General features: G+C 44.9%; 1 protein-coding gene across 1 annotated transcript in view; it reads left to right on the top strand.

Moving 5' to 3' along the window:
- Window positions 1-25,311, top strand: part of Parp4 (poly(ADP-ribose) polymerase family member 4) — a 78,972-nt gene that overhangs the window by 39,354 nt on the left and 14,307 nt on the right. Inside the window, 14 exon segments of the mRNA XM_040740504.1 lie at window positions 202-339; window positions 1,428-1,623; window positions 3,325-3,392; window positions 5,173-5,360; window positions 8,998-9,097; window positions 10,905-11,075; window positions 11,283-11,363; window positions 13,162-13,242; window positions 15,004-15,099; window positions 16,894-17,016; window positions 18,181-18,243; window positions 21,547-21,603; window positions 23,318-24,020; window positions 24,023-24,582. Of these exon segments, the coding sequence (XP_040596438.1) occupies window positions 202-339; window positions 1,428-1,623; window positions 3,325-3,392; window positions 5,173-5,360; window positions 8,998-9,097; window positions 10,905-11,075; window positions 11,283-11,363; window positions 13,162-13,242; window positions 15,004-15,099; window positions 16,894-17,016; window positions 18,181-18,243; window positions 21,547-21,603; window positions 23,318-24,020; window positions 24,023-24,582 (2,625 nt within the window).

Here is a 25,311-nt window from a genome sequence, read left to right as displayed (position 1 = left end):
TCAACCTGAGAGCTTCAGAAACCTAACCCGTCTGACAGTGCTGATTCAGAACTTTGGAATGTATTACTGCAGTGTTGATTCATAATGGGGTTATGTGAAGAACGCAGGTGCTTGCGGGGTGGCGGGTCGGTACACGGTCAGTACAGATAGGCAGGGCGCTGTCATTCCCGTCTTTACCCGGTGTGCTTGCTTTCTTTACAGAGCACAGACTGCAAGGCTGTGATTAACACTGTGGAAGGCAGCTGCTTGGACAGCAGTGGGTTTTCTCTCCACATCGGTTTGCGTGATGCGTACCTCCCAAGAATGTGGGTTGAAAAACATCCAGAAAAAGAAAGTGAGGTATGTTCCTTCTTACTTAGGAGTAGGAAACACTGCCAGCTGTGCTAGTTCGCTTAGAAAAGCTAAGGCAGGAGAATTACCACTAGTTCAAAGTATGCCTTGGCTACATAGCAAGAAAGCACCAACATACATACATACATACATACATACATACATACATACATGAAGTGGCTGAGCATAGTGCCTCATGCCTATTAATCAGTGCTTGGGAAGTAGAGGCAAGGGGAAATCAGGAGTTTAATATTATCCTTACATACAAAATTTAAGACCAGCATGTGCTATATGAGACCCTGTCTCAAAAATGTAGTAATAATAATGTTGATGATGATAATGATGATAGTAATAGAAGTAAGAGGTACCATCTATTGGGGAAAATATATAAATAAATATGCTACTAAAGTTAGAATTTGTTTTTTTTTGAAACAGGGTCTTTCTATGTAGTTTAGACTAGTCTTGACCTTTCTTTGTATCCCAGACTGGCCTTGAACTTGTGATCCTCCTGAGTTACTCCCCCAGGTGCTAGCGTACAGGTATTTGCCACCCCATCTGGTGTTAGCAGGGTGAGGGTAGCTCTTGGTCCGTGTCTCCTTGAAGGAAAGAAGACAGTTTAGAGGCACAGACAGTTTAACCAGTTTGTTTAGCAAAGCTAAGCAAAGCAAACACTCCAAAGACTGAAGTGGGCCGCCACGAAGGCAAGCAACCCAGTGCCTTTTTTTCATGGATTTTCAACAAGTTTTGTGAATATTTACAGCACGGGTGGTTTATTCATGGGGTGAGATGGCCCTTTCCCTCCCAAATCGTGGTAGATCACACCTTCCTCTTCCTCATCGTGTGTGTGTGTGTGTGTGTGTGTGTGTGTGTGTAAACATGTGCCACAGAAAGCCTGTAAAGGCCAGAAGAAAACTTTGAGTGTGTTCTCTGTTTCCCCGCGGCTTCTGGGGGTTGAAGTCAGGTCATCAGGCTTGAACAAAAGGCATGTTTACCTACTGAGCCATCCATCTCACAGGCCCTAGAAGCTTTCAGAGTTGTAGGTGTTTCCCTGTTTAAGTTCTGAGAACATCTGACCGAGTGTCTTTTTCTCCCTTTAGGCTTGCATGCTTGTCTTTCAACCGGATCTTGCGGCTACCCTTCCTGACCTCTGTGAAAAGAATGAAGTGATTATTTGTCTTGACTGTTCCAATTCCATGGAGGGTGTGACATTCATGCAGGCCAAGCAAGTTGCCCTGTACGCTCTGTCTCTGGTGGGTGAGGAGCAAAAAGTAAACCTTATGCAGTTTGGCACAGGTTAGTGCACTGTCCCCGGTGCTTCCTGTTCTCTTCTTTAACATGAGCTGTGCACACTGGTGACTGCTGGGGTCTGTGCAGTGGGAGACAGCTCAGCATGTAACTGAAGCACAGAGCGCTGAAGTCAGCGCCTCTTGGTGAAGATCCCACCTCTCCCGTTCATAAGCTTAACAGTCGCTTGAGGCAAGGCCGCTTAAACTTTTGGTGCCTTGTTTTTTCCTCATCTGTATGACTATAGCCCTGGCATCATAATCTTGAATGGGTGAAGCTAATGTAGGCCAAGGATTTTAAGCTTTGCTACATTTATAGTGGGTAAGATCCAAACGTGACCAGTGTAATCATCAGCTAAACAAAACATGAGAACCTCGGTTTATTTAATAGGAAGGCCCAAAGAGACAGGACCAACATTTGCAACCAGTGCACTCATAGATAATATGTTAGAAATGATTCAGGTAGCACCAGGCCAGCACTGTTACTAGAAGGTCAATGTCACCCTCCAGGAAGGAGAACAAGGACAACTCAAGAATATGGCAGGGCAGAACTAGGAGCGGTGGCTCAAATCTATGGATCAGGTTAATGGTTTTTGGTTTTTTTTGTTTTGTTTTGTTTTTTGAGACAGGGTTTCTCTGTATTTCTTTGGAGGCTGTCCTGGAACTCACTTTGTAGACCAGGCTGGCCTTGAACTCACAGAGATCCACCTGCCTCTGCCTCCTGAGTGCTGGGATTAAAGGCGTGCAACACCAACTCCCGGCCAGGTTAATGGTTTAACCACCAAATTACTTAAGATGACTTGAAACACAGTTATTTGGGTATGTCATCCTAGCTGGGCATTACCTAGTGGTAAAGGGATTACAAGAATAATCTTAGGGTAACCAGTCAAATGGCTAATAGTGCCTTTGAGCTGCCCATGATGGCTCATATCTGTAATACCAGCACTCCAGAGACTGAGGCAGTAGGATTGACAAGAGTTCAAGGCTAGCCTGGACTGCATTGTGAATTCCAGGCTAGCCTAAGCTAAAGAACAAGACCCTGTCTCAAAGAAATAAATACATCCCAGACAGTGGTGGCGCATGCCTTTAATCCCAGCACTCGGGAGGCAGAGACAGGCGGATCTCTGTGAGTTCAAACTCAGCCTGGTCTACAAGAGCTCATTCCAGGATAGCCTCCAAATCTACAGAGAAACCCTGTCTCGGAAAACGAAAACAAACAAAAATAAATAGGTAGATAGACAGACAGGCAGATAGGTAGATAGATTAGAGTAGGGTCAGGGGACAGTCATGTCCTGTTGACTCTCATCTTCTATGCCATCCATCTAGCTTTTTTACAACGAAGCTAGGATTGTTCTGCCAGGAACATGGATTACATAAGGATGGTGAGCACTTTGCTGGAATCTCTGCCTTGTCGGGACTGAGCTGCCCGTGCTACTGAAGTGTCCTCCACTTTGCTTTTTGTGGAAATTCGGAGACCTCTATGTAAAGCTTGACTAAGAACATCTTATATAGTATAGCTTATAGAATACGCTTGAAACATGAGTGTTTTTGTATGATAGTGTTTGTAAATAGTTCTCTGAAAAGGAAACATTCACATAAATTTCTAATGTTCTTTACAGCAGAAACAGTAGTGTACAGTAGCATTGGTGTTTAGTAGTAATCAGTCTGGTGAGTGTTTAATGACAATATATCATACCTTCTTATTACACAGGTTACAAGGAGCTATTTTCATATCCTAAGTACATTGCAAATAATAAAATGGCCACAGAGTTCATTATGGTAAGAGAACTATCCTCTCCTCCTGAGTCTTTGTCTGCGAAGCTTGAGTGGTGCTATCCAGGACTTAATCCTGGGATGTTTGCATGTCGATGGATGTGAGTCAGCTTTTTCTACAAATGCATGAGATAAACCAATTTGTAAGGAGGGGAGTTTCTTTAGTTCACACTTGCAAAGGTTTCAAACTGTATTTGCCTGGTCTTCTGGCTTTGGCAGCACAGCATGTTACAGCAAAGGAAGGAGAGTCATTCTCCACAGGGCTCAGGAACAGAGAAAGGCAGGGGTTGGGGGCCCAGTATCCCCATCTTTAAGGGCACACACCCCAATCTGAATCCTAGCACACGAGGTCCCATCAATTCCCAACAGCACCATGGACAGTTAATAAAACTTTTGTGGGGTGGGAGATGTCAGTGATGGTAAGGATGGTATGACCTTTATCTAATTGGGATTTAGCAAGAGTGAAAAGAGAGAAGTCAGATTTGTAATCTCAGCACTCAACAGGCAGAAGCAGGAGGATCAGGAGTTCAGAACAAGGAAGTTAGCAACTTAGGAAGTTTTGAGGCCAACCCAAGAAAGGGCTGCTGAGAAGACTCAGTGGGTGAAGACAGTGGCTGAGTTCCACCCTGGGACCCACATGTTAGAAGGAGAAAATTGGCTTACACAAGTTGTTGTGTGACCTTTACATGTGCTCCATGGCACCCATGAGCTCCACCCCACCCCCACACAAGTCAAAAAGGAAGAAAACTTGCCTATGTTCCTACCACACAATATGACTCCATAAGCATTTTGGAAAATGAACAGTCGTATTGCCCAGGCCAGCAAAGTCAGGGGTGCTTTGGAACATGTCTCTGCATAGATGTTTAGTTCTTTGAAAACTAGTTTTTAGAAGTTCAGGGATAATAGTATAATTGCTATGGGCTGTGGAATAAGCTAGAACGATATGAGTATCTTTGTTCCACGAGTCTATAATTTTTTATGACACTGTGTCTCCAGGTTCTGACATGCTTGCTTCAATGAATGAGAAATTAATGAGAGCAGGTTGGTGTCCATGATGGAGAGACTGGGAGTATAAACTGATGTTAAAGGGACTTAACCAGTAAACTTGCTTAGGAGATATTGAGTTATACAAAAGTAGAATTTAGCTAGAGGAGCGCTGCCACAGATTCAACTGGAAGTGGTGTGCTAGCCAGGCTTCCTAGGAACTACAGAGATACAAGAAAAGGAGAGCAGACCTCTAATGTAGTTAGAGTTCAGGGTTACCACATCTGCTAAGTTCAAGTTCACAGAGTTCACCAAGACTGGCAGCCAGGCAGGAGGGCCTGGGTTAACAACTACCTGAGAAGAACAGCACTGCTCTGATTCAAAATAACTGGGACAGTATATTTGCTGTGTAAATGTCCCTCAAAATGGCCAAGTTTGCAGTGTCTGTCTCTGTTTAATTTACTTAAATTAAATGTGTTTAACTTAGCTGCTCAGAGTGTAACTGGGACTTATAAGAGATTTACAAGTGACTGCCTATGTGGAATGCTATAGCTCAAAATCTATCCAAACTGTAAAGAATTTCTGTTCAGTACCAGTTTCTTTTGGGACATTTGTCAAACCCAGACATGCATTATCACTAAAGAGCTTTTCCTTCAGCATCCCCTGGTGTTTGGAGTGAATCCTCACTGGGGGCTGGAAAGAGCCTTAATTTGTCGTAACATCCAGGGTGTAGCAGTTGGCCACGTTCACCACCCAGTTAATGATGAGTGTACCTTAAGATATGGCGCTTCCTCCCCTGCAGTCCGCAGCACCTACCATGGGGAACACAGACTTCTGGAAAATTCTCCGCTATTTAAGTTTCCTGTACCCTTCTGAAGGGTTACGGAACATTCTCCTCATATCTGATGGGCACCTCCAGAGTGAGAGTCTGACTCTGCAGCTTGTGAAAAGAAATATCCGGCACACCAGACTCTTCACCTGTGCTGTTGGGTAAGTCTCGGATCCGGTCACAATGGTGACAGAGGTAGCTAGTGGGCAAGTCTTTAGCTGGTGTGTCTGGAAGTTTTGCAAGTTTACAAGTTGGTACGGAGTATATGAAACCTGTATGTTGCTTGGGACCATGCCGCCAGGATCCCACAGCTACAGGGACCTTGGGCAGGCTGTTTCATGTGCAAAATGAAGGTGGAAATGAAATGCCTACCTCATGGGATTATTATTTTGCTTAAGAGTTCAGGTAACTAGCTTGTCCTCAGCGGCCTGGCCCAGCTCCGTGGGCCTGATTCCGGCACGGCTGACAATGCCTGCACTTGGGGCTGCCCCTGTCTCGCACCTGCCTTCCTCGTCCCTGTGCTGTCTATCAGTTTCCTGCATTGAAACCCTGGAGTCACAGTCTTTCCACAAGTTGTTGGAATCATTCTTGCAATTATAGTTAGCATCTGTGTAAGGGGGCGGGGGCGGGGGCGGGATCCCCCCTGATGATTGTGTACAGCTCCTCACCTGGTGCCTGCCCCTGAAGCTCCCTGTTCTGAGGCAGGCAGGGCAAATGAGTGAGGTAATATGTAGACTTGCTGTGCTGTCCTCACAAGTGAGCTAGCTCTGACTACAAGCCCCCATTATCTGGGGTCCAGGACACCCACATACCTTCCTAGCATTCCATTCCTGTCCCTTCATAGCCCCTGGAGGCGCTCTGTGGATATAGGTGATTAAAAAGCAGCTCTAGCTGTTCCCACAACTCTCCGTGCATATGCTCATTTTTTCCCATGTATCAATTGTTTGTTTTATGACAAGGTCTCACTCAATAGCCTAGACTAGCCAGGAAATTCCTATACAGACCAGGCTGGCCTGGAGCATGTGATCCTCTTCACCTCAGACTGTCAAGTGCTGAGATTACAAGCGTGTGCCACCATGCCTGGCTAGGCTGATATGTTTTGTTTTGTGGCAGGGTCTCATGCAGCCAAAGTAACAGAGGAAGACCTTGAACTCTGATCCTCTTGCCTTTGCCTCCCGAGTGTGGAATTACAGATGTGTTCTGGCACACCTGGTTTGTTCGGTGCTGGGGACTGAACCCAGTGCCTTGTGCATGCCAGGCAAACGCTCTACAATGTGAGCTACATCCTAGCTCTTTAGGTTGCTATTTTTACCAAGTACCATTCTGATATCTTTTGAGTCTTTGCTTTGTTGACGCTTGTTTTGTTTAAGAAAGGTCTCTGGGTGGCCCAGGCAGACCTCTGAATGTAACCAAGGATACCCTTGGGCTCCTGGTCTTCCTGCCTCTATCTCCCAAGTACCCTTTGCGGTTGTTATCGTTGTTAGGTTTTAAGTATGGAAGCATTAGATTTTATAGATTTATTGTTTGATGTTTTTGCTGTGGAGGTGTCTGCTAACACACCATGACCTGCAGAGCGGCATCCCTGTGAGGCAAGAAGGATATCTGGTTCAACACGACTTAGTAGCTGGTATCGCTTCAAACTTCTAAAGTCTGACACCAGGCATTTTATTTTAGGCGTATTTAAGTACAGTACAATTTGGGGAAAAAGTTGCATATGTGCACAATGCAGCTTATGACATAACTGCATCAAGCTCTTTTCAAAGTACATGTCACCTCTTCTAGGGCTTAGGGGAGAATCGGGTGTGGCCTTGGTCTTACAGATAGTGCAGAAGTCACTTTTACTGCTAACCACCAATGGTCCTGTTTGTGAGAGTCTGGAGGGGACAGGTATGTCCTCAGCCATATGGATAGTGCAGGCTCCTAACCACCTCCATTCCCAGGCTTCTGGGTGGAAAACAGGGTACACATCTCTTCCTTTGAAGAGATAACCTTGCAGTTTAACATTCCTAGTTTCCCTAGTGCTTATCTGTGAGCAAAGGCCTTCATTTTATCTGTTTAACTCGGCAACAGAAGAGTAAATTCTTCATTTATCTTTCTCAACATTGTTAGCATATATTTTACAGCTGTGCCTAAAATGTCTTGAAACGTCTTGCTGGGTGTAAGTTTGTAATCTCAGCGCTTCACAGGCGAAGCAAGAGGATTGAAAATTCAAGGTCAGTGAGGCTACTTATAGTAAGACCTATCTAAAAAACAAACAAAAACAACTGAATACCGCCAAGATTGGTGTGACGTTACAGACCTGTAAGAGGAGGCAGGATTGCTCCAAGTTCAAGGATAGCCTGAGTTACAGAGCGAGACTCTTTAAAAAAAAGTGCCTTCAAAATTAAAAACATGGAAGCCAGGTGTGGTGGCTAACGTCTTTAATCCCAGCACTCAGGTGCCAGGGTTCAGCCTGGGCTCAGATTCAGATCCCGAGGCAGGGAAGGGGCATCGTCACAAGGAAAACTTCTGACCACCAAGTGGATTGCACTCAAGTGGTCCTGAATAGCTCGAGCTGTCTTTACTTATGCGTAGAATTTTTCTTACCGGGTTACATGAACAGCCTTATTATCTTTTTTTTTTACTTTTAAGAACTATGTCATATTTTAAGGAAAACATCATAATCATAATGAAAGCCCCAATTGTTCCCCTTTATGCTTCCCCACCCCTTGCATAACCTTATTCTAGACATAGAGTTCAGCATTTTTGCAGGCTTAACTAAATATCGAGCCTGACACATCCTGCTCTTGAAGAACTTATGTCAGCTGGTAGCTACTTACAGTTATAGAGTTAAAATGTAATAAACATGGGTACTTGCTTTAAGGACAACAGTAGTCAAATTCAGATAATTCTTTCATGTCTGCAAGATATACTTGTATACAGTACCCTTTTCTGCAAGCGGGTCTTGTGTCTCAGTCTCGCTGTAAAAGGCAGACTTTGATGAGGCTCTCTTTTCCCTTCTCACAGTACCATACTTCTTCCACCAATGCAAGCTCCTGTGTGTGGTAAAGGTGGATCTTTCCATGTCGTATTTTACATTGTATTTTTCCCCACTGGAGCCTACCAGAGCCTACCATTGGTCCTGCGCTCGCTCTCAACAGTTGGCACTAAGTGTATTCCTGAGGCCTTTTCCCTGTTCTGTGTATGCATGCCCTGCTCTCCTTTCCAGAACTGTGAGACACGATTAGTGCTCCAAGTGTTGTTTTCTCATATGTACCTGTCTCTGTTGAGTCAGAAAAGTTCCCAGGATTAGTAGTAGTTGTAGTTAGTAACTCCGAATAAGAAATTTGAGAAACGTTAGCCTTTTCCCCATTGAATCTTAAGAGAAAATATTTGAAAAGGAACAGAATTTCCAGGGAAAATTACAGCTGTTACATGTGTGACTGACAAAGCAAAACTAAAAACCGCCCAAAGAATCAATAATATAATGAGAGAAAAGAGCCCACAAGCTGCATGAATTTTGCAAATTCCTAGACTTGTCCCATGGACTGCTTGTCCTTGACAAGTGAGAGTCCGTTTCCACAGGTGCCTTGCCATGAGGAAACCCGTTAGACGGGTAGTCATATGCTGATCTGAGACTAGGCTGAGTGGCTCCCAACACTCCGGAGTCAGAGGCAGGTAGATCTCTGAGTTCAAGGCCAGCCTGGTCTACAGAGTGAGTTCTAGGACAGCCAGGGATATTGCACAGAGAAACCCTGTCTGGAAAAACAAAAACAAATAAAGAAAACAACAAAATTAAAATATGTGAAATGTGATCAGTTCTACAGCAAATCGTCACATCTTAAGGACCTTGTCACAGTGTGGTGCTGGAGTATTTGAATATTTTAACTCAAAATCCAAGCAGAGTTGGAAAAAACAGGTATGTGGGGTTTTTAAAACATCTTATCTGTACTCCTGCTTTTAAATCCTATCTTCTTGCAAGTGCAATAGTAACTTCTGTCTTCTTGTGAATAGGCCTGCAAGGAGGTCAAAGCTTTTGAAAACATTTTCTTAAATGATAAGACCCAGCCAGGCCTTTGATCCCAGCACTCATCTTCCCTCTACCCCACAGGGCTGGCATTACAGAGGTGATCACCTCCAGTGGTTAGTTTTCAATGGTGATAAAATACACACAAGCTAGCCGGGCGTTGGTGGCGCACGCCTTTAATCCCAGCACTCGGGAGGCAGAGGCAGGCGGATCTCTGTGAGTTCGAGGCCAGCCTGGTCTACAGAGTGAGTTCCGGGACAGCCTCCAAAGCCACAGAGAACCCTGTCTCGAAAAACCAAAAAAAAAAAAAAAAAATACAAGCTTACAAGTCAATTTCAGTGTTATAAATTCATTCACAATGTTGTGTAACCAGCATTACCAGCCATTTCCAGAACTTCATCACCATCCCTAACAGAAAGTCTAAATAATAACTCTGTATTGCCTGCTGCCTCCAGTGCCCAAATCCATTCTACTTCCAGTCTTTATGAATTTGCCTTTTCCAGATACTTCTAGATGAGGGGCATAACACATTTGTTCTTTTGTGTCTGGCTTACTTAGCATAATGTCCACAAGACTCATCTGTGTTGTGTTTTGACAGGATTTAATTTCTTTTCTTTTTTCTTTTCTTTTCTTTTCTTTTCTTTTTGTTTTTTTGAGACAGGGTTTCTCTGTGTAGCTTTGGAGCCTGTCCTGGAACTCACTCTGTAGACCAGGCTGATCTCGAACTCACAGAGTGCCTCTGCCTTCCAAGTGCTGAGATTAAAGGTGTGTGCCACCACCACCACCACCACCACCACCCGGCTGGTTTCATTTCATTTTGTGCCAAATATCTTATTTTTTTATATCTTATTATTTTTTATTGAATTTTGAAAAAGGAGTTTCATGTAACTCAGGCTGAGCTGAAGCTGGACTTGAACTCCTGACCCTACTGCCTCCATTAAGCAAGTGTTGAGATTTCAGGTATGTGCCATAGTACCCATTTTAGGGATGAGCAACAGTCTAAAACTATGCACAGAAAATAATTCCATCATAAACACACACACTCCTTTCATTTGTTAGCCTATCAAAGAGTGTGGCTTGCTTATTTCTACCATATTGTGGTGTAAATGGCCCACAGGTGAATGATGGCGCACAGTATCTGTGTGAGCCCTTCCATTTGCTCAACTATGGGGTTGTACTCAGAAGTGACATTGCTGATTCATGTAGTGACTTTCATTTTCTTAGGATTTGCCATTCCTTTTTCCACAGCAGCCACACATTTCACATTCCCTCTGGCAATCCCCCCAGAGTTGCCAAGCTTGTGTGGCAAGTGCCTCCACTGGCTCAGACGTTGCCACAAACTGAAACAGAGAAACTCAAAATACATATATTTAACCTGCAGGCACGTTAGTCCCAGCACTCAGGAGGCAGAGACAAGTGGATCACTATGAGTTTGAGGCCAGCCTGGTCTACAAAGTGAGTTCCAGGTCAGCCAGGGCTGCATAGGAAGACCCTGTCTCAATTTTTCCCCTTTGGAAAAGTACCCCATGACAGGAAGAAAAGAAAACCAAAACATCTATAAAATCCCTAAAGACAGAATTAAGCTTTCAAGTGTTAAGTAGCTATTTTAGGATGCTGGCAACTCTACCAACTGAGATATACCCCGGCCTGCTTGTCAGCTGATAACACTGAAGAGGAAACATTTTCTCTTTTATTATAGATAGAAGCCCAGATGACCAGGATACGTTCCCCGAGCTGCCACTCTGTCTCTGTGAAGTGGCAGCAGCTCAGCAGAGACACCCCTGAGGCTCTTCAGGCTCCAGCCCAGGTCCCCTCCTTGTTTCATAATGACCGGCTCCTCGTGTACGGATTCATTCCTCATTGTACACAGGTAAAAAGATGCCTGATTCTTCACACCGTGGGAGAGACAGTGAATGTCACTTTGCCTCTTGTTGGCATTATAGTTCCCTCCCCCTGATGCCTGGCTGGGGAAGCTCTTGTTGCTCTTGAGAGGGGAGAACGTTAGCAGGAGAGCTGCTGTCACACTGATGGACACGCTGGGGTAGAAAAGCTAACACCTGTGTTTCTCCTGTCTCAGGCAACTCTGCATGCAGTCATCCAAGAGAAGGAATTCCATACAATGGTCTCAACTACGGAGCTGCAGAAGACCACTGGGACTGTAAGATTCAAACCCTAAAGTGCCGGGCTGTGGGTAGACTCAGTGGGAGAGCACAAGGTGTACCACTTCCAGGTACACTCACACGCACGCACACACATACACATACGCGCATGCACACACACACACACACACACACACACGCACACACACACACAAGCTATGGACAGAAGGGTACAATTTCAATTTCCACCTATAAGCTCCATGGACTTCCTCTGCTTTTCTGTGCTGACGCATCAGCACACGTGAAGAGTGGTCAGGGCCTCTCTGTGCAGTCGGTATGGGGACACCTTTTACTAGGTCTTCATCTGGGATTCTTGGAGCTGGGTGTGTCTCTATAGGTGTTCATGGGTATGAATAACTGCAAGGAAATGAGAGAGGTTTGCCAGGTGGAATTGTGTTTGCACACTTGCAACCCCAGTGCTTGGGAGGTAGACGAATTAAGAGTGCGAATTTGAGGTCCTCCTTGGATACAAAGCAAGTTTGGGGACAGCGTAGGCTACGACTACGTGAGACCTTTTCTCAAAACAAAATGTTTTGTTTTTGTTTGAGATACTGTCTAGGTCAAGATGGCTTTGAATAGGGAGCATTTCTCCTGCCTCAGCCTCCATTCATGAGCCACCACATTCTGTCTAACAGAAGTTGTCACAGACCCTGTGAGTAAGGGTTCGGTCCCACAAAACTCCCCAGTTCAGATGCCAGTCACAAGTCTTGGTCCTCACGTTACCGCTTGTCCAGCTTGCCAAGATTGGATAGGAGTTGGGAGTTCCCTGAGTCCTTTCTCAGAACTCAGAAAAACGGTTCATTTACTGTTGCTGGTGGTTACAGTGAAGGCCCAGATCTTTTCCCCCCTGTTTTGGAGGCTGTTGGTCCAGCCTGGCCTCGAACACACAGAGATCCGCCTGCCTCTGCCTCCCCAGTGCTGGGATTAAAGGTGTGCGCCACCAACCCCCGGCTCCTTTTTTCCTAGTTTTTCAAGACAGGGTTTCTCTGTCCTGGCTGTCCTAGAACTCACTTTGTAGACTAGGTTGGCCTCAAACTCACTGAGATCCACCTGCCTCTGCCTCCCAAGTGCTGGGATTAAAGGTGTGCACTACCACCGCCCACCTCCTCTTTTTTTCTAACAACAGTGTTCTTAATCTTTTGTTCTTTTGAGAATTTCATAGGTGGGTACTGTATTTAGATCATTTCTTTTCCTCCTTCCCTCTCCAGCTCCTCTCCTGTCAACTCCCGACTCCCTCTCAAGCTTATGACCTCTTCTTCTATAATTATGCTCTCTCTTTTCTCCCTCTCTCTCTTACACACACACACACACACACACACACACACACACACACACAGATTAAATAAATAAATAAATAAATAAATAAATAAATAAATAGAGCCCATTGAGCTCCTCCGTTAGTGTTGACAGCTCTTATGAACGCGTGCTAAGGGCTGGCCACTTGGAACTGAACAATCTGTCGGGGGTTCATCCCCGAAGCAGACTGACGGTCTGTTTCTCAGCAGCCATCGATTGCCTATAGGTTTTCATCTAGGTGGAAGGCAGCAGAGATGAGAGACCTTCCAGAAGCCTGCTGACCAGCTAGCCTCGCTACCACAGTGGCTAAGTCTTATATTCGGTGGAAAGAGAGAAGGAATACCTGAAGGCTGTGCTCTGACCTACACACACACACTGTTAGCATGTCTGTACCTCGCACGTGAGCTAACACACACACACACACACACACACACACACACACACATGTCTCTCACACAAATGTAAAGCCATTTTAATCTCCCCCTCATTGCTTACACACAGATGATTCACAAGCTGGCGGCACGAGCGTTAATCAGAGATTATGAAGACGGTATTCTCCATGACAATGAAACCAACCACGAGGTTTGTTCTCCCAATAAAGACCATGGGGCATTGTTCTATGTCATTCTTAATTTGTTCGTATCAATACCGAGTAGGGATGGCTGAATAAAGAAGAATGTGATGTCAGGGCAGCCATCAACATCTGTGATGTCAGTCCTGGGATGCAGGTGCCCAGCGGCTGTTGGCTGGATTCATTAATGGAAGAGACTTCTGTGATTTCTCCCTGTGAGAAATAGTCCAGAGGGGGGTGCTCAGAGGATGTCCACCGAGTACCTGGGATGCCATCATCTCTCATCTCTTGAGCTGTAACTCAGCAGTTCAGGGACAGGACAGTGGTCAGATGCCTCAGGACACTAGGTAGAGTCACACTCACCTTGCTCCCTCCTTGATGGACAGAGGAGGGTCCTGGCAGAGGGGCCCCCTTGGCCAGCTACCTTAGTCAAGCTGAGGTCTTAAATGAGGCTCTAGCGTTGGTGTGCAATAGCATTCCTAAAAAGGATTCCCATACCATGTAGGGACCACTGACCATCACGGTACTGTAGGACAAGAACTCAGGAGCCTTGTTTTCCTGACAGCCCCAAGCAGGAGTTGAAGTGGGGTTTATAAGCACAAAAGCCACAAACCTGTTGCCAAGTAATAGTTGCAATTTTCCACCAATCAGGATTCAAAGATTACGGGTTTTCCTTATGTGTTCTATCATAGTCAACCAACACAGACTATAAGGTTTCCAGTCTAACTAATCAGATTCATTTGTTTTTGTAATTGTTAAGAGCAGCCATGATGTTTTAGAGAACTAAAGATGTATAACAGACCATTTCTATGGTGTTAGGAGGAGGTGGGTTGGCTATTAGAAAGTTCTTATCCCCCCTAGAGTCTAAGAACCTGAACTTGGTTTCACCCTACAAGTAAAATGGAATCTGAAGTCAAAATGGCAGTACTTACGTCAAGGTGCTTTTGCCTACTCCCTTCAGTGACCACTTGGATTAGCACTGTCTGTGTTCCCTTTGATTTAAGGCCCATTTATCTCTGAGGGGATCTGACTAGCTTTGCTTTGAATGATCCTAAACAAGTAATGATACCTGCATAATTCTTCAACTTCACAGCAGGAACTTTGAGAGGATGAGGAGACTCAGCGTGAGAGAGCGCTCTGAGAGCTATAGAGGACTGTGTAACTAAATTTCTTCTATCTCAAGTCGCAGAGAGCATGTGTCACCTACCTAAGATCTGTAGACAGGCCCCCTGACTGAGTGTCTAATTTGAAGTACTGATTATAAATTTTAATACGTAGGGTGGGAAGCAGCTCAGTTGGTAGAGGGCCTACCCAGCTTTCACAAGGTTCTGAATGAATTCGATATCCAGCACTATATAAGCCAAGTGTGACGGTGCGCACCTATAATCCCACATGTGGGAAGTCGAGGCAGAGACCTCAGAAATTCAAAGTCAGCAGCAGCAACATAGCTGAGTTCCAGGCCAGCCTAAGACACATGAGACACTGTCTTAATAGAAATGGATGAGCCGTGAGTGGTGGCACACGCCTTTAATCCCAGCACTCAGGAGGTAGAGGCAGGCGGATCTCTGTGAGTTCAAGGCCAACCTGGTCTTCATAGCAGTTTCTGGAGAATACACGGTAAGAATGCCTGAAAAAATAAAAAAAAATTAAGAAGAGAAAGTGAATGTATACATTAAATGATTTATTTGTCACAGGAAAACACTTCAGATTATTTTATACCTTTTCAATCTCAGTACACATAAACAAACTAACACAGTTTCATTCTATCCTAGATGAAGAAAAAACTCATGAAATCTCTGATTATTGAACTCAGTAAAGAAAATTCTCTAATTACACAGTTTACAAGCTTTGTGGCAGTTGAGAAAAGGGTATGTATTATTGTTAATTCAAGGGTGAACTTTTATTTAGTCATCACTGAGCTGGAGATACAGCTCAGCTAGTATTCAATCCAGTTCCCAGCACCCACAGACCCACAGATGGCTTACAATGCAGCCCAAACTCCAAAGAGTCTGGCATCCTCTTCTGGCTTCTGTAAACACCACACATAAAAGAAAAAGAAAACCATCATTATTGGCAGAAGCAGTGGTGCAGGTGTTTAACTCCAGCACTGAGAGGCAAAGGCCGGTGGTGTAGCCAGGGCTACATAGTGAGACCCAGTCTCGAAACAGAACAGAAATAAGTAGATAATAAAAAGAACTGTAATAAGGCATTTCTGTAGGTGTGGAGGCATACCTACAATTCTAGCACTTAGGAGGCAGAGGCAGGAGGAGACTGAATTCAGGCTAGGCTATACAGGGAAATTCTGTCAAAAACAGCAACATTCTGCAGAGTGGTGGCCCACACCTTTAATCCCAGCACTCAGGAGACAGAGGCAGGCAGATCTCTATGAGTTCCAGGCCAGCCTGGTCTACAAAACAAGTTCCAGGAGATCCAAGGCTGTTATACAGAGAAACCCTGTCTCGAAAAACAAACAAAAGCAACATTTAGTTGTGGTGGCACAGGCTTAGTACTTCAGAGTAGAAACAGTATTGCCACAAGTTTGAGGGCAGCCTGATCAGCATTGTGAGTCCTAGGCCATCCAGGGCTACACTGGGAGACTGTATATTAAGAAAACCCAGTAATGACAGTGGCCACTCGGGCTATGGGCTATGAAGGGCAAAGTGGATAGACACCAGGAGGCAGGAGCCAGGGCCTCCTCCATAGCAGGATATTCATGCTGATTTCTATATGAATTGCATGTTGTTCTAGTTAGGTTTGATAAAAACGCATCGACCCAAAGCAATTTGGTGAGGAAAGGGTTTATTTCATCACAAGGTCACAGTCTCTCTTGGAAGGAAGTCGAGGCAGGAACCTGGAGGCAGGAACTGAAGTGGAGGCATGCAGGCATGCTGCTTACTGGCTTCTCTGGGCATGCTCAGTGCCACCTCACGGCACAGCACCACCCGTAGCCAGCTGGGGCCTTCCAAGTCAATCATCAACCAAGAACGTTCCACAGAGTTACCTACAAGCCGATCTGATGGAGGCATTTTCTCAGTTGAAGGCCCTTCTTCCCAGATGATTCTAGCTTGTGTCAAGTTGACAAAAATTAACCAGCACATATGTGTTAGTATTTTTAATGTTTTCATTATTAAGCTCTGTAGTCCTACTGACATATATGTAAATTTTAAGATGTCTATAAAAGCCAGGTTGTAGTGACACACACCTTTAATCCCAGCATTCAGCAGGCATTGGCAGGTTGATCTCTGCATTAGACGTCAGCCTGGTCTACAGAGTGAGTTCCAGGATGGTCAAGGGTACACAGAGAAACCCTGTCTTGAAAAGCAAAAAAAAAAAAAAAAAAAAAAAAGACATTTATAATCTATAATAGTTTGGGGCTGGGATGTGGTACCATACTATAGTTAAACCCCAACACAAAGTCATGCACAAAAAAGACTTGCTATAATTTTATTACTTTTTGATTTATTGTTCAGATTTCCTTTAGGCAAAGCCTATGGAGCATTTTCTTGATTGATGATTGTTATGCAAAGGCCCTCAAAGTGAGGGACTTATGTGTCACATAAATCCCCATCTAAGCCCAATGTCCACAAGGCTTTAGAATGTGTTAATTACTTAATTTGATAGTATCTTTTTAAAAAATTTAACCCCATTGCAATTCCATGTAGGACGGTGATGAGATACCTTTGGCTAATGTCCCAAATATTTCTGAACTTGTTGCCAAAGAAGATGTAGACTTTCTGCCATACGTGAGTTGGCAGGCAGAGCAGCCAGAGGCCTTCACCACACTGGTAAGTACAATCACCAGAGTTAGCCTTCCATTGCTTAATGGTGGGATATGTTCTAGAAAATACATCGGGAGAGATTTCATAGCTTCGTGAACATCCTAGAGTGAACTCCCACAAGTCCAGTGGTCCAGGACAGTTACTGAATATGAGGCCTTCCTGAAAGCAAGAGACACAGTAAACAGCAGACTATGAAGCTGCTGCTGGGGCAAGGCAGGCTGTCAATTCAAACAGTAACCTTGTTTGAATGAAACGAATAGAGACAAACATTCTTTTTTTCTTTTTTGAGACAGGGTCTCTCTACATAACTCTAGCTGTCCTGGAACTCACTATGTAGACCAGGCTGTCCTAGAACTCACAGAAATCGGCCTGCCTCTGCCTCCCAAATTCTGAGATAAAGGTGTGTGACAATACATCTGGCCACAGAAAGAATACACTCTTTTTTTTTTTTTTTTTTTTGGTTTTTTGAGACAGGGTTTCTCTGTATTGTTTTGGAGCCTGTCCTGGAGCTCACTCTATAGACTAGGGTGGCCTCGAACTCACAGAGATCCGCCTGCCTCTGCCTCCCTAGCGCTGGGATTAAAGGCATGTGCCGTCAATGCCCGGCCAAGAATACACTTTTAAAAGATAGTTTATAAAAGATTCTGGGAGCTGAGTGTGGTACACTCAATTCAGGGTTGTCCTGAGCTACATGGAAAGTTTTAGGTCAGTTGGGATACATTAGATTCTGTCTCAAAGGAATAAAAAGGTAATTGTTTAAACTTTTTTTAGACTTATTTTTTATGTGTCCACATCTGTTCAGCAGTTAAATGTGAGACCCTTCACATACAGGAAAAGACTCCCTAAGGTAGAGTGAGCAAGAGAAGCAAAGAGAACATTGTGAGGACAGTTTCAACTGTCTATAAAAAAAACAGGTCATAAATGTATTTGCTTACTGGCTCGTTTGCTTGTTCTTGCTTTTATTTGCTGTTATACATTTCCTTTTTCGTAAAGCTGGGGATTGAACACAGTACCTTATATGTGCTAAGCAAGGCCGGTACTACCCCTTAAAACTGAAGTGCGTTGTCTCCCAGGAGGACAGCTGGGTGGCACAGGGTGGGGGGAGGGATTGTTGGAGGACACTTGCATTGTTATGACATCCATTTGCCTACTCTTACTTTTGTACCATAGGCAGACATTGAGTGTTGGGCACTAAAGCAAGATGAAGTCACCGATGGCAGCAGACTGTTACAGGTACACCATTAAACAGAGCTGCACATGGTGAATTTTCAGGGGAAAAAGAAAACTCATTTCGCCAGTTTGCCATTTATGGCTATTTATTTGTACATTTCTCGTGTGTGTGCTTGCGTGCGTGCGAGCGTGCATATACTCTTATGTGCAAGTGCCGAGGCCTTCATGTGGAGATCAGAGAACAACTTGTGGGAATCAGGTCTCTCTTGCCACCACGTGAGTCCAAGGAATTGAAGTCAGGTTGACAGGTTATCAGTGAGTGCCTCTACCCACTAAGCCATTTCACTTACTCCGTCCCACGCCCCCATTTATAATATTTGAAGACAGAGTTTCACTATGTAGCCCAGGCTGGCCTCAAATTCCTGATCCTCCAGTCTGAGCCCCCTGAGTATGAGGATACTGGCATAGGTCACTGAATGCCATTTGTTTTGTAATTTTATTATCACATATGGTCATGCGGAATTTTTTGTTTGTTTTTGGATCTCAGCCTTCCAAGTAGCTAGCACCTGTTACATTTTTTTAGATTTATTTTATTTTATTTCTGTGCATGTGTGTGTGTGCGTGAGAGAGAGAGAGAGAGAGAGGGAGGGAGGGTGTGTGAGTGTATGTATGTGTGTGAGTGTACATGTATATGCATGCATGTGTGTGTATGCATGTACACTGCATGTACACAAGTGTGCAGGTGCCTGTGGAGGCCAGAAGAGGGTGTTGGAGTTGAATTACAGGTGTGAGCTGCCAGTCAGCGGGGAACTGAATTTGGGTCCTCTGAAAGAACACTTAATTTCACAGCCATCTCTCCAGCTCCTCTGACACATTTTAATTTTTTTTTAATTTCTTGCTTTGTATATGTGTGTGTTAGGATCCCTTCTATTTGTTCTTTGACAGTTTCATACATTTATATAATGGACCTTGTTCATATCTGCCCTTGCTCTTCCAGTTTCTTGTTTTGCTTTTTTGTGCCTTGAAATACCTTTCCTATTCATAGGTTATACTTTGTTTTCCCCCTTCATTTCTTTAAGGAACTCTGCCTCTTTTTTTTTTTTTCTGTGCTTGCGTGTGCTAGGCTGTGCTAGAGAGAAGTCGGGGCTTGCGTGTGCTAGAGAGAAGTCGGGGCTTGCGTGTGCTGCCCTTAACCACTGAGATTCCATCCTCACCGCAGTAATTCTGTTTACATTGAAAGCTCCATCTCACTGGAATTTGTTCTAGTGTAAGATAAAAGTGTAGAGCCAGCCTTATTCTTCTAAAGAGTCACCTAATCTCCCCAGCACTTGGCTCAAAATGCCACTTTCATTCTTGCCTGAGGACCTGTGTTTTAGTCGTTGTGACTGTGCTATCTGCCCTGCAGTAATATTCTAACTATTATGTTACCAAAGGCTTTAATCTATGAGAGGTCTAGTCCATCATTATTCATCTTTCTTAATATTCCAGTTTCTCAGCAGGCATACGTCCCAGGCATATAATCCCTGCTACTCAAGAGGCCAAGACAGGGGTATCACAGCAAGTTTATGGTCAGCCTAGGCTGCCAAGCAAGTTAAAGGCCAGCCTGGGAAACTTAGTGATATTTTTTCAAAATAAAAAAATTAAAAGCCATACATGATGATACAATGCCTTTAAGAGACAGAAGCAGAAGCCGGGCGTTGGTGGCGCACACCTTTAATCCCAGCACTCGGGAGGCAGAGGCAGGCGGATCTCTGTGAGTTCGAGGCCAGCCTGGTCTACAGAGTGAGTTCCAGGACAGCCTGCAAAGCCACAGAGAAACCTTGTCTCGAAAAACCAAAAAAAAAAAAAAAAAAAAAAAAAAGGCAGAAGCAGGCAGATTGCTAGGAGTTTCAAGCCTAAGTGACCCATATAGTGAGTTCCAGGCCATCCTGGGCCACACAGAGACCCTGTCTCATTCTGTTGTGGTATTAAAATACCTTGACAAACACCCCTTAAGGGAGAAAGGGTTGGGGCTGGAGAGATGGCTCAGCAGTTAAGAGCACTGGCTGCTCCTCTAGAGGACCCAGGGTTCAATTCCCAGCACCCACATGGCAGCTCACAACTGTCGATACTTCCAGTTCCAGGGAAGCTATCATAGTAGGTATGCATATGGTGCATATATCTGTGCATGCAGGCAAAATATCTATACACATAAAATAAAAAATATTTAAAACAAAAAAAGGGGAGAGAGGGTTTATTTTGGTTCTCAATTCCAGATGACACAGAGTCCATTGTGATAGGGAGGGTATGGGGATGGTCTAACATACTGCATTAGCAGTCTGGAAGCTGAAAGAGAATGGGAAATTGCTATTAAACCTCAAGGCCTACCCCTAATGGCATACTCTCTCTATCAAGGCTCCACTTCATAAGATTCCATGGTCTTCCCAACAGTGCCACAGCTAGAGACCAAAAGAGTTCAAACACGTGTGTCTGTAGGAGACATTCCGCATTCAAAACACAGAACTAGGGTTGCAGAAAGATCATAGCAAATTCCAGACCAACCTGGCCTACCAATCCGGCTTTATGTCAGCCTGGGCTACAGAGTAAGACAATGTCTCATGGGCCAGCAAGATGATTCAGTAGGTGAAAGTGCTTGCCTTGTAAGCCAGGCCACAAGGATTTGATCTTCAGAGCCCACCGGAGAAAGAGAGAAAAAACTCCCAAATGTCCTCTGGATTCCACACATGCACTATGGAACTCATAACACACACACACACAAACACACACACACACACACACACACCAAATGAAACAAAATTTCAAAGGACTTGTCTCAAGAAAACAAGAAGGTTAGGGTTACAGCTTATCTGTAGCAGGCTTCCCTGAGAGAAGCCCTGGGTTTTATTCTTAGTGCCCAACTAAAATATGAAAAACAACCCCTTATTCTCTTTGTTGTTGTGCTTTGAGATGGAGTCTCAATGTAATCCAGACTGACCAGAAATCCTTACATAGCCAGGTTGGCCTCAAACTCAAGATCCCACGTCTCAGCCTCCCAAATGCTGATATTGTAGGCCTGTTACCAGAGGTCTGGGTCTAGGCAAGGTGTTTCCAGGTTTAAGAGTTGATAATAGGGGGCTGGAGAGATGGCTCAGAGGTTAAGAGCACTGACTGCTCTTCCAGAGGTCTTGGGTTCAATTCCCAGCAACCACATGGTGGCTCACAACCATCTACAATTCAATCTGATGTATATATAATAAATAAATAAATCTTTAAAAAAAAGAGTTGGTAATAAGTAGGGACTGATATAGATGTCCAACATGAATAAGATAATGTTACTTGCATATTTTTTTATTTTAACTATGTGCATTTGTGTGTGTTTGTGTGCAGGTGCCTGTGAAACGCCGTGCAACTGGAGCTGCATTTGACAGTTTTGACTCAACCAAGGTAGGTACTGGGTGCTCTGGAAGAGCAGCTTCAAGACAGCTGGTGTTTAAAGCAAAGCAATAGGACCAGGCATAGTGATGACGCATGCCTTTAATCCCAGCACTCAGGAAGCAGAGGCAGGAGGAGGATCTCTGTGAGTTCCAGGCCAGCCTGGTCTATGTAATAAGTTCCAGGCTGATCAGGGTTACAGGGTGAAGTCCTATCTCAAAATAATAATAAATCAATCAATAAATAAAACCAAACAGACATAGAACAAGTCAGAGTACATGTTAAGAAAATAGCAGGCCACATGAGCAAAGATGCCCAAGGGTCCCAATTTTTGTCCGAGCATCCTTCCAGAGAAGAGGGTTTGTTTGCTAAAGGGCATAGTTTAGGTGGTTCTCTATTTAAACTGACAGATTGGATCATCTAATTATTTTCCTACTGCACATATCCCTTCTGATTTTAATTATAGACATGTCCAGTTGTGCATAGGCATAAGGTAGTAAACAGAGAGTTCTCCCTACCAGTTCACTTTGAGGACATTTGTTTGCCTTACCATCCAAGCACCTAAAGCCAGTTCAGACCAGATTAGGCTTTCTGGACTCTTACCCAGATACAGTAAGACAATTTTGAACAGAAGATGTCTAAGTTTGGCTGTTAGTGAAGGAGAGACTTTCTGTCACCCAGAAATGGGTGTGTGTATAGGCCTGTGCAGGTGGGGTTTGAAGGGGTCCTAGAAGTTGCTGGCTGTCTTGTGAAGGACCAGAGCCAAATAGGATCCCAGACTATTAACTTACCCCATGCTTCCTTTTTGTTGGGCTGGGACCCATGGCTCTGGTTCTCTTCAAATCATATAAGAATTTTGCCTTTTACCCTTGGTCTTTGTCTATTAGCTTATTATAAGACTTTTAGCCAGAAGTGGTGTGGTGGCTCACACCTGAAATCTCTCACTCAGGAGGCTGAAGTAAGAGTATTAACATGAGTATTAACAGTGGTAGGACATTTGATCAGGAATAAATAAACCAGATAAGCATTATTTATCCTTTTATAATATTTATTTGCATGCTGGCGGATAAGTCAGTGAACTGGATATATGGAGGTCTGAGAACACCTTGTGCAAATTGGGCCTCTCCATTCTAATGTGTATCTTTGAGATTGAATTTAGGCTTGGGCTCAAGTGTCCCTGGCTGCCAAGCCATCTGACCAGACTGCATATTGTTTTATTTATCTTTTGTTGTTATTTTGGGGGTGTTCGTGAGTGAACCCAGAGTCTGATTTGCTCAAGCTGGGGAAACACCCCACCACTGAGCATTGTCCCTAGCCCTCTTTTAACTTAGTTTTTTCTGAGACAGCGCTTCTCTGTACACAGTCCTGGCTGTCCTGGATCTGTAGACCAGATTGACCTCGAACTCAGAGATCCACCTGCCACCACCTCCCCAGTGCTGGGATCAAAGGAGTGTGCCACCACGGCCCGATTAACTTTTCGTTTTGAAGCAGCGTCTCTTAAATTGCCCAGTCTGGCCTTGGAATTTAGGATCTTCCTGCCTGAGTCTCCTGAGGGTGAGACTAGAGTTGAGGTCCACCACACCACCCCTGGCTGAAAGTCCTTCTTCCCGGGCCAGGGTTGATTTCTGGCATGAGCCATCCCAATCGTCCCACTGATTAGAAGAACGTTTGCTAATTTATTTTGTTCTGTTTTCTCTTCGCATGTGCAACTATGCCACCTGGGCAGCCCTTCTCGGTCTCTGAAGGGAATGAGAAACAGCCACTGCTATGTAGTAAAAGACATAAGAAAAAAAAAATAAGGATATGTGCTCTAGAACTTTCTGAAGATTTTGAAGACGTGACCCTAGAGACACAGTCACTTGAAACAGCAGAATCTCTCAAGGTCCACTCGCAGTCGAAAGTTGTGAAAGCATGCTGTGTGAATCGGATGAAAGGAGAACCACTTGAAAAATCACGGGCGCCTGACCTACGAAGTGCTCTGCCTGTCCCCCTGAGGAGGAAGAAGACTGGGGCTGCTGGGTTTTCTTCCGATTCTCTCTGTGCCCAGTCTGCTTTCCTCTCTCCTGCCCCTCCCCCTCTGCCTAGTGGCTCCTGTCCTCCCCCGCTTCCCCCTCGCTCTCCTTCTCTAGCTGGTGTCGCCCATCTTCCTCCCCCTCCCCCTCCCTGGTGTCGCCCATCTTCCTCCCCCTCCCCCCTCCCTGGTGTCGCCCATCTTCCTCCCCCTCCCCCTCCCTGGTGGCGCCCATCTTCCTCCCCCTCCCCCCTCCCTGGTGGCGCCCATCTTCCTCCCCCTCCCCCTGCCCTTGGTGGCACCCATCTTCCTCCCCCTCCCCCTGCCCTTTTTGGCACCCATCTTCCTCCCCTCCCAGGGAATTCATCCCACTTGAGTTCGGCTCACCTATGCACGGTCAAAGCCTTAATTCTGTAGGAGGTACCAACATTTTCCATGACTTAGGCTCTTCTCCCAGGCAGCGCCTTGGGGGCTTTGACGGTGTTGCTACTTCACTTGGTTCAGAGTATTCTAATCTAAGGAAAGTTTCCCAAGGCCCCAACACCCGCGTCCTCTCTCCCAGAGCCCGTGGGCTGGATTCTCTTCAAGCGTCACCTTTTCCCACTTCTTTTATGCCACTTATGTGCAGTCCTACTAAGCCACCATCTGTCCCTCCTCTTCCCACCGGTGTTCTTAGCTCTGAGCATCCTCAGAGTCCCTCTTATCTGCCTTTAGGAAGATCCAAATTCGTTCAGTCAGCTCTGTCATTGGCCAGTTCTCCCAGCTCTGCGTCATCAGATTACATTCTAAACAAGGCTTCGTTTGCCTCGCTAGAGGAAAGTTCCTTCGACACGGAAACGGATGAAGCAGGAGAATATGCAGCATGCCTGAATTTAGAAAGTGTGGAGAAAACTTCTGTGACGAGTGACACTTCCTCAGAGGAAGCCTGTGAAGAAAGCTGTCCTGCACCGTGGGCGTCACTCTTGGCTCTACAAACCGAGGTATTCCTCCTACCTCTCGTCCAGTCTGCTGTCCCTTAGCTTCAGTTTGCAGCGGTGCTTCTCAGAGCAGTCAGTCACAGAGCGTGTATGTATCGCCGGTCCTCCGTAGTGCTTCAGGGTACGTGTCGGCGTGGGAGACTGTGTCTCTCTGTGAAGAGCAGCTGAACTAAAGCTCTGTCTGCACGGTGATGGGCGATGTTTGTCATCCATTGTTAGCAACTGTTAATACTTGTCAGTTGAACACTAGCACGCCTTAAGAGGTCTAGGACTCACTTCCTAAGTTCTAGTACCAGGAATCGAAATCAAGGGGAATTTCCTATTGCCCAGTAGACACAGGTGCGGTGAGTATTCTAAATACTTTCCTAGAGGGTCTTGGAGATATGGATAGTAGCTGATATGTAGTAGTGTGGAGGGGCACAACACTCCATCCATCAAGCCAGTCAACTGTAGTTAATTTTTTTTTAACTATTTGGCTCTTTTGATGTCTGCTACCCAGCTCCCAAGTAAATATACACAGAGATTTTTTTTTTTTTTGGTTTTTCAAGACAGGGTTTCTCTGTGGCTTTGGAGGCTGTCCTGAACTTGCTCTTGTAGACCAGGCTTCTCAGATTCACAGAGATCCACCTGCCTCTGCCTCCCAAGTGCTGGGGTTAAAGGTGTGCGCCACCACTGCCCGGCGAGATTTTTTTTCTTCCTTATAAATGCCTAACCTGAGCTTGGCTTATTTCT

Source organism: Mesocricetus auratus, unplaced genomic scaffold (genome assembly GCF_017639785.1).
Source record: "Mesocricetus auratus isolate SY011 unplaced genomic scaffold, BCM_Maur_2.0 Super-Scaffold_100707, whole genome shotgun sequence".
Lineage (NCBI taxonomy): Eukaryota > Metazoa > Chordata > Mammalia > Rodentia > Cricetidae > Mesocricetus > Mesocricetus auratus.
Note: the sequence above shows the minus strand (reverse complement) of the source record. Positions and strands in the feature narration are given on the sequence as shown.